This window comes from Procambarus clarkii, chromosome 61, assembly GCF_040958095.1.
Source record: "Procambarus clarkii isolate CNS0578487 chromosome 61, FALCON_Pclarkii_2.0, whole genome shotgun sequence".
NCBI lineage: Eukaryota > Metazoa > Arthropoda > Malacostraca > Decapoda > Cambaridae > Procambarus > Procambarus clarkii.
Window position 1 is genome coordinate 15,193,680 of NC_091210.1, and position 9,522 is coordinate 15,203,201.

A 9,522-nucleotide genomic window follows, 5' to 3' on the forward strand; every position below is an offset into this window, starting at 1 on the left:
ATTATGCTTCACTGTTGGAGGTAAATCAAAAATCACTTCTCCAAAATTCATTTTTATTTCTAGTCTGACGCGACACGGGCGCGTTTCGTAAAACTTATTACATTTTCAAAGACTTCACAAATACACAACTGATTAGAACTTGCGTTTCCCTGATTTTATATCTACATTTGAGTGAGGTGGGAAGGGTGATGTGGCATTACATTTGAGTGAGGTGGGAAGGATGATGTGGCATTAGAGGATATTAATAGGGTATTAAAAGTATCAACACAAGACAGAACACGAAACAATGGATATTGAATAGAAGTGTTTGTAGAAAGCCTATTGGTCCATATTTCTTGATGCTTCTATATTGGAGCGGAGTCTTGAGGTGGGTAGAATATAGTTGTGCAATAATTGGCTGTTGATTGCTGGTGTTGACTTCTTGATGTGTAGTGCCTCGCAAACGTCAAGCCGCCTGCTATCGCTGTATCTATCGATGATTTCTGTGTTGTTTACTAGGATTTCTCTGGCGATGGTTTGGTCTTTGAAAATGTAATAAGTTTTACGAAACGCGCCCGTGTCGCGTCAGACTAGAAATAAAAATGAATTTTGGAGAAGTGATTTTTGATTTACCTCCAACAGTGAAGCATAATGTACGAAAGATTGAGAAAATTCGTGTTAGAATTATTAATCTTACTTTTTCGGTCATATTTAATAAAATATATATATATATATATATATATATATATATATATATATATATATATATATATATATATATATATATAGAGAGAGAGAGAGAGAGAGAGAGAGAGAGAGAGAGAGAGAGAGAGAGAGAGAGAGAGAGAGAGAGAGAGAGAGAGAGAGAGAAGAGAGAGAGAGAGAGAGAGAGAGAGAGAGAGAGAGAGAGAGAGAGACAGAGACAGAGAGAGAGAGAGAGAGAGAGAGAGAGAGAATGTTTAATTAATAATTCCAGGTTTCATGTGAATTCTACAATGCCGTAGCAACGCCTCTAAGTATAATGCGCAGACACTGCACATGTGTGTTCCTGCTGCTATAATGCACAATGCACTTATATATAATTGATGAATTATTTGCTTCAGAAGCGGAGCGCTCGTGGCGACGGAGCCACATGTATTACAAAGTGATCTTTGAAGGCAGCTTCATGAACCTAACTGCAAGTATTACGTCGTATAACACCCTTCCATAATTAAGTATCTATAAGATATAAATATAGATATAAATTCCTATATTAGTGACCAACAATGGGTATCACCAAGGTACCGTATGGGAGAAGAGGTCATTCAAAATATTGGGCTGGACTTATGCCGTTGTTGAAGGGAGCGGGCGGCGGCACACGAGTAAGGAGCCCCGTCCGCCCCGCGCCGCCCGAGCCACGCGTCCTCCTACACCACACTGCCAGCCGCAAGACAACCCATCCCCTTACAACCACACACCAAAACCCTATACCAACTAACAAACATACTCATACCACAACAATTCCACCACACTACCCAAACACTAACATAAAAAACAAAAATAATTTGTTTACATAGTCTCCCCTTGAATGTTTATCGGGGTCGGTACGATATGTTGGGTATTTGGGGGCGGAGGCTACATTTCTCCAGCCAAGAGTGTGAAGGGGAGAATGAACAAAGTGAACCTTCTGCGCTTGTGTGAACAACAGGCATATATGTGTATCCCGGGAGACATCCTGGTATAGTTCATAAGCTGAGCTTCTTCAGTGAGCACACACACGCCCAAGGACTACTGCCGGCCCCTTAGCTCAAGCGCTTACAGTGTCAAGTCTAGTGACTTCAAGGAAAACCGGAAACTATCTATGGCATTCCTCCTTCAGTGAGCAGTGTTAACAATTAACTACGGAAAGCTTATTATCACCCTCTAATTAAATACTGGTTAGTATTGTGATATCGTATCTGTGATAGTGTATTAGCAGCTATAATGAGAAATGCAGAATATATCAGTGTCGACGTACAAGAAGCTGGTTGATATCTCGGCTTTATATGTACATATGTCATCGTTCTGATTGACGTTTCTGGTGATTAATTTGTGTCTAATTGATGGTACAGTCATTACAAATGATGGACATTTGTTTGATGATTATTTTGGGGGATGCGATATATGGAAATTGGTAGACCTCATCCGGCTATTACTGTCTTCAGAATTATTCTTCTACGATAGTTCTGTTGGTTGGGGTTCAGGGCCTTGCCAGCTATGGTTGGGGTTCAGGGCCTTGCCAGTCATGGTTGGGGTTCAGGGCTTCGCCAGTCATGGTTGGGGTTCAGGGCTTCGCCAGCTATGGTTGGGGTTCAGGGCCTTGCCAGTCATGGTTGGGGTTCAGGGCCTTGCCAGCTATGGTTGGGGTTCAGGGCCTTGCCAGTCATGGTTGGGGTTCAGGGCCTTGCCAGCTATGGTTGGGGTTCAGGGCCTTGCCAGTCATGGTTGGGGTTCAGGGCCTTGCCAGTCATGGTTGGGGTTCAGGGCCTTGCCAGCTATGGTTGGGGTTCAGGGCCTTGCCAGTCATGGTTGGGGTTCAGGGCCTTGCCAGCTATGGTTGGGGTTCAGGGCCTTGCCAGCTATGGTTGGGGTTCAGGGCCTTGCCAGCTATGGTTGGGGTTCAGGGCCTTGCCAGCTATGGTTGGGGTTCAGGGCCTTGCCAGTCATGGTTGGGGTTCAGGGCCTTGCCAGCTATGGTTGGGGTTCAGGGCCTTGCCAGCTATGGTTGGGGTTCAGGGCCTTGCCAGTCATGGTTGGGGTTCAGGGCCTTGCCAGCTATGGTTGGGGTTCAGGGCCTTGCCAGCTATGGTTGGGGTTCAGGGCCTTGCCAGTCATGGTTGGGGTTCAGGGCCTTGCCAGCTATGGTTGGGGTTCAGGGCCTTGCCAGCTATGGTTGGGGTTCAGGGCCTTGCCAGTCATGGTTGGGGTTCAGGGCCTTGCCAGCTATGGTTGGGGTTCAGAGCCTTGCCAGCTATGGTTGGGGTTCAGGGCCTTGCCAGCTATGGTTGGGGTTCAGGGCTTCGCCAGTCATGGTTGGGGTTCAGGACCTGGCCAGCCATAGTTGGGGTTCTGGACCTTGCCAGCTATGGTTGGGATTCAGGGCCTTGCCAGCCATGGTTGGGGTTCAAAACCTCGTCAGCCATGGTTGGGGTTCAGAACCTCGTCAGCCATGGTTGGGGTTCAGAACCTCGTCAGCCATGGTTGGGGTTCAGAACCTCGTCAGCCGTGGTTGGGGTTCAGAACCTCGTCAGCCATGGTTGGGGTTCAGAACCTTGCCAGCCATGGTTGGGGTTCAGAACCTCGTCAGCCGTGGTTGGGGTTCAGAACCTCGTCAGCCATGGTTGGGGTTCAGAACCTCGTCAGCCGTGGTTGGGGTTCAGAACCTCGTCAGCCGTGGTTGGGGTTCAGAACCTCGTCAGCCATGGTTGGGGTTCCATGAATTCGGTAACAGTGTTAATCATTAGTAAATTTAATACGACTTAAAATTAACATGTTAATTCTAAGAAGACTACAAAAGTGAATAAAGTAATAACTACAGTTCTTTGTATTCCGTGTGATAATAAATTCCTTAATGTATGTTTAAGACCATTTGAGGCTAGTTTATTGTGCACCCCATACTCATCCAGTGAGCCGTAGCGCAAAAAAGATTACAGAGGGCACAAAAAGGTCTTTATAAGACCTCAACGGTAATTATTACATTAACAATTTCATCTATCATTCACACTTTATAATTACAATATCAGCTAGTTACAGAAAATGTTACAATTTCAATAGCTATGTATTTACAGTTTATCATTATATATTAATGGTAGGTCGTATCGCTAATACACAATTGTTTGAACAATGGAGATATTACAGTCATAGGGGAGCTACTGAGAGAAATCCAGGTGTCGTAATCCTATTCTTGTTCAGACCCATTCGTGCTACGCTCGGGTAGAGGATTGCTTTGTTAGAACCCTGGTTGATAATTTCTCGTTATTTTGGACTTATTGTTCCTGTTAAACTTAATGTTAAATTGGGATAGCTCCAACTTTGCTCAATTAAAATCGTGAGGTAGTCATCCAACTGGATTTTTAAAATTATATATATATATTATATATATATATATTATATATATATATATATATATATATATATATATATATATATATATATATATATATATATATATATATATATATATAAAGTCAAGATTTTGCGTTTGTATTGTAAAAAAAATTTCTTTGCAAGAAATTTAAAAAAAAAGAAAGGATATTAGTTACAGAAACCATCATGTTCCCAATTAAAAAAAAATACGGAGTTTATTATTTTTTATTAATCTGTGTGTTAAAACTTCCTGCAGTGGAGTTAATGATTTCTTTATTCATAGAATAAAGGAATATGTCAATGTTGAATCTTCATGTATAAATGTTTGTACGAAATTATTTCAAATACATTCTTCTAGCAAATGTATGTAGAATGTATAAGTGATAGGATGAACCCAGCGGGTTTTCTTCCTATTGGGGTGTGTTAGAGAACAGTTACGTGATATGCTCACTCAAGATGTGGGACTGCCCAATAAACTAACCCTCCAAGACCAACCAAAATAAATGAACGTGTAGAAACCTTTTAATACAAGTACCACATTCTAAATCGCCTTTTACACCTTTACAGATAAGCATCATGGCCATGATGCCAGGCGGCCTCGACGCCGCTCCTTATCCACCAGCTCCCATGATAATGGATGTGGATCAGGGCTTTTCCCACGTGGCCCACCATCTCCCTGGACCAATGCAGCCGCCTCCACAGCCCCTGCAGCAGGCCCAGTACCCATCACCACCTATGCTCCAGAACCACAACGTTGAAAAACAAGGCCCCTCCGAGCAGATGATGGCTGGAGCAGAACCACCTTACCAGTGTAAGATTTGTGGTAAAGGTTTCGCCATCCCAGCTAGGCTAGCGCGCCATCACCGCGTTCACACCGGAGAGAAACCTTTCAAGTAAGTAGGCTGCCATGGGATTTGTTATTTAATGCTTTGCCTGTGGTGTTATCTGTAATAACTTTGAATCACAGGAGTCAAGTGAAATGATGACCAAACGCATCAGAATATGGAGGAACGTTTCGGTCCGTCCTGGATCATTATAAAGTTGTTCACACACGACTTGATAATGACCGAAACGTCGTCGTTTTTCCAACATCTGATGTGTGGTTGGTCATCATATCTTGAGCCAGGTTATTAGGACTCGTAGTCTGAAAGTGAAATCATAGTTACTCATACTAGCTCAATCCAGTCCTACCAGCTCACGCATACAATGAATTTGCATTCTTGTTCAGCTCCATGTCCTACGACAATCTTTGTCAAAGAATTTAAAAATGGCTTGATAAATTGTTTATATTAATTTCCAAGTGGTTTTAAGGAGCTGCACAACAGTTTCTGTAATAGGCTAATAATCATTATAACTTTGTATATTAATTGGAAAACAACAGATGCAATAATGAGTTTTAGTTCATGTTTATTGAGACAAGAAATACATCTCAAAGAGATAGTGTAGCTTAGGCTATTTCTACTCCCTTAATAAGTTTTAATCTTAGAGTAGATTAGGCTATTTCTACCCCCCTTAATAAGTTTTAATCTTAGAGTAGCTTAGGCTATTTCTACCCCCCCTTAATAAGTTTTAATCTTAGAGTAGCTTAGGCTATTTCTACCCCCTTAATAAGTTTTAATCTTAGAGTAGCTTAGGCTATTTCTACCCCCTTAATAAGTTTTAATCTTAGAGTAGCTTAGGCTATTTCTACCCCCCTTAATAAGTTTTAATCTTAGAGTATCTTAGGCTATTTCTACCCCCCTTAATAAGTTTTAATCTTAGAGTAGCTTAGGCTATTTCTACCCCCCTTAATAAGTTTTAACCTTGTCATTAACAGATGCGAGTTCTGTGAGAAGACGTTTAGTGTGAAGGAGAACTTGAATGTACATCGTCGTATCCACACCAAGGAACGTCCTTACAAGTGCAATATCTGTGACCGATCCTTCGAACACTCTGGCAAGCTGCATCGACACATGCGCACTCACACTGGAGAGAGACCTCACAAGTGCGAGGTGAGACATGTCCCTTACCAGGACACAGATGTTTGTACTCTAGTTGTGCTTGTAGGGGTTGAGCTCTGGCTCTTTGGTCCCGCCTCTCAACGGTTAATCAGCTAATGTACAGGTTCCTGAGCCTACTGGGCTCTTATCATGTCCCTTACCAGGACATAAATGTTTGTACTCTAGTTGTGCTTGTGGGGGTTGAGCTCTGGCTCTTTGGTCCCGCCTCTCAACGGTCAATCAGCTAATGTACAGGTTCCTGAGCCTACTGGGCTCTATCATATCTACATGTGAAGCTGTGCGTTTCCTATCAGTAAATAAGTACCCAGGAGTTAGTTAGCATGTTGTGGGGTTGCATCTTAGAAAGGGTTAGCATTTCGACCTGAGGTGGGTGGAAAGGCGAACCTCGATATAAGCCTAAGGTGTATATATACACTGGCTGCCTGTCCCTCAACCATTATTATTATTATTACAGCACTATTTTCTAAATCACCAAGTTATACGCTGAAGCAAGCTTGAGTGATATTTGTATGACATACTAAACTTTTATTAGTTTAGTATGACATACTAAACTTTTATTAGTATGTCAGAGAAATTGTCAATAAATTTGGCTCTTACTGTAGATTATAATTAAATAACAGATCTGCTAGCATTTGTTTGCTAATTTATTACATGCTTGAGCTATCAACTCTACACTTGGATAGGTTGTTATTTTGCTCTCTGATAGTTTCGCAATTATATGTCCCCAGCAGCCATATGTATATTATGGGTAACTGTGTCCAGATGTATTATAGGTAACTGTATCCAGATATATTATGGGTAACTGTATCTAGATGTATTATAGGTAACTGTATCCAGATGGGTGTATTAGCATAAGTTGAAGTGATGAGTTGAATGTATCTAACCTGTCATTAAGCAACAATGATTACCACTCAAAACAATTATAATGTACTCGTTAGGCTCTAATATAATAATTTAAAATATATAAAGTGTACTTTTACTCTGTTATCAGCTTGTATAAATTAACTTTCAAGAATCCGACTGTTAATATTGCGCATTTGATAATTAAACAAAAAATACAATTTGTTTTTTTTGGTTTTGCAGGTGTGTGGTAAGACATTCGTTCAGTCCGGACAACTTGTGATTCACATGCGAGCCCACACCGGTGAAAAGCCATACACCTGCGAATACTGCCAAAAGGGATTCACATGCTCCAAGCAACTCAAAGTACACATCCGTACACACACAGGTGAAAAGCCCTACGAGTGTGACGTCTGCGGCAAGACCTTCGGATACAACCATGTACTCAAGATGCACAAAATGTCCCATCTTGGCGAGAAGCTGTACAAATGTACCTTATGTGAGGAGTTCTTCAACTCTCGCAAGGCTCTCGATCGTCACATCCGCGATCACGACAACCCGGAGAGGGCATCACGCAAGCAACAGCCGCAACCAACACAACAACAAGATTCACAATGGAAGTTCTCGCCTCTTTCAAGTAATTCAGACGTCAAGGAAGTCAAGGACACCAACACCTCCAACTCTCCCATCACCAACTCCTCACCAGCCTCCATATCATGGGACAGTGATTCTATGGATCAACAGCTGCCATTTCGTGAGTTGCGACGGGCCTCTGAAGGGCCCAGCGCTTGTGGACCAGAGGTTTACACCTGCTATGGAAGCGACACTGTCAGGTCTCGATCTCCTGGATACATCAGTGATGACAGCGGTAGAGGCGCTAGCCCCGTCAGTGACACTCTCTCCCCACCTCGATCTCCAGTCGCTTCTGGACCTCCTCTAATGCTGCCACATATCATGGATGCGCCGCCCATTAGACAGCAATTACCTGTTGGTAGCACTCCCATTGACTACAACCTTCTACTGCACCGCATGTACCCAGATCTCCAGGTGCCCAAGCCAGAGTCCTCTCATCCTAGTGATACTCCGCGCATGGCAGTCTTCACCACGGAGACTGGCGAACGACTCACTTGTCCCTATGATCTCCTTTTATGTCTTCAAAGAAAAAAGGAACATAACTTCATGGATGAACACAAACTTGTCATGGAGCAGGAAGCCATCCGTCGGCGCCAGCAACAACAACAGTTGGAAGAACACCTATTGCGTGAAGAGACGCGTCGTAAGCGTGAGTGTACGTTCATCAACACAGTACAGCGAGTACTGGAAGCACTCATCGGTAATGAACGGCTCGAGCAATTAGGTCATCCACAAACATCTGTCGACGAAGTTCTCATGCGAACGCTAAAACTTATGGGCTCACAGCCTTGCAAGGAGCCTTCACTCTCTGCAATGGACCGGGTCAAGGTCAACCTCAGGCTGCTCCTAGAGTGCAGCGTACCTGATCAGGACATGTGGACCAAGTTTGGCTGGAGAGGAAAGCCGATTGACGACATTGTGTCAGAGTTCCTAAATTTCTGCTAGTTTCTTCAAGGTTGTCATTTACTCAGAATTGCTCACCAAGTTAAAAAAAGGGGATAGGAAAATCCCTCTGCTTATTGTCAGGAAAATTGATTCAGGAGAACTGATTAAAAATGTCTAGACATTATAAGAGACAATCTTCCAAAGGTGAAAAGCAGGCAGCTGTTGGAATGGAGACATTCTTATTTAAGAAATGGAAGATATGTGAAGGTTTGAAAGATTAAATGTGAAGAAAGAGTACCCCCTTGTCGGATGACAACTATGGGTGTGTAGGCCTTTATTCCAAAGGTGAAAAGCAGGCAGCTGTTGGAATGGAGACATTCTTATTTAAGAAATGGAAGATATGTGAAGGTTTGAAAGATTAAATGTGAAGAAAGAGTACCCCCTTGTCGGATGACAACTATGGGTGTTATACCTTTAGGCACTAAGCCCAGCAGCTAACCACATCAGTGCTATCTTAGAGACAGACAAAACCTGACATTATTGCAGTACCTTGGCATAGAGACACGCTGACCAAGCTGCTCACCTTGCAGCCAGGGTGAGCGTGAGCCCCGCCGTCCTCTTGTGCCCAGGTAGAGAGCGCCGATCTCAAAGAGCCTCTACTGGTCTCATCTTTGCTCAGTATTTTCGCAGCGCCTGGCAGGTCTGCGATACCACTAGTCCTTTGTGAATGTCCCGGTAATCTTAACTTTTGTACATTCCACCTTGTTTATTTGAAGCACAAAATGTGTTATAAATATTAAATTATGTAAATGAGATATATATTTTAAATGTACTGTTTAATAAAAATCAAATGATATCTGTGTTTTACTTAAAAAAAATGTTTTAGCTCTACAAGATGTTCGTAAAGATTCTGTTTATCATATCTTGCTCTGGTTACTTGTTTAAGATCTAAACTATTAGCACCTAAATGGGATAAATACCCATTTATAAGCAAAATATAAATGGGTGGTATAGCAATTGAACATTGAGCTTTACCCTCACTACTTATAACATTGACATTACAGAGAGAAAATAATATTTA

The 9,522-nt window shown here is 42.5% G+C and overlaps 1 protein-coding gene across 1 annotated transcript; it reads left to right on the top strand.

Moving 5' to 3' along the window:
* The first annotated feature begins 1,579 nt into the window (after nt 1-1,579).
* Nucleotides 1,580-9,297, top strand: LOC123774316 (Krueppel homolog 1). Its single transcript, XM_045768477.2, has 4 exons — nt 1,580-1,895; nt 4,651-4,976; nt 5,900-6,074; nt 7,167-9,297. The coding sequence occupies exons 2-4, from the start codon at nt 4,660-4,662 to the stop codon at nt 8,499-8,501; spliced, it is 1,827 nt and encodes a 608-aa protein (XP_045624433.1). The 5' UTR covers nt 1,580-1,895; nt 4,651-4,659; the 3' UTR covers nt 8,502-9,297.
* Nucleotides 9,298-9,522: the final 225 nt, after the last annotated feature.

Excerpts from the sequence above, each read along its gene's own strand:
- LOC123774316 (XM_045768477.2), top strand. The coding sequence starts at position 4,660 with ATGGCCATGATGCCAGGCGGCCTCGACGCCGCTCCTTATCCACCAGCT. Across the intron at positions 4,977-5,899 it reads ACCGGAGAGAAACCTTTCAA|ATGCGAGTTCTGTGAGAAGA; the intron begins GTAAGTAGGCTG and ends TGTCATTAACAG. Across the intron at positions 6,075-7,166 it reads AGAGACCTCACAAGTGCGAG|GTGTGTGGTAAGACATTCGT; the intron begins GTGAGACATGTC and ends TTGGTTTTGCAG.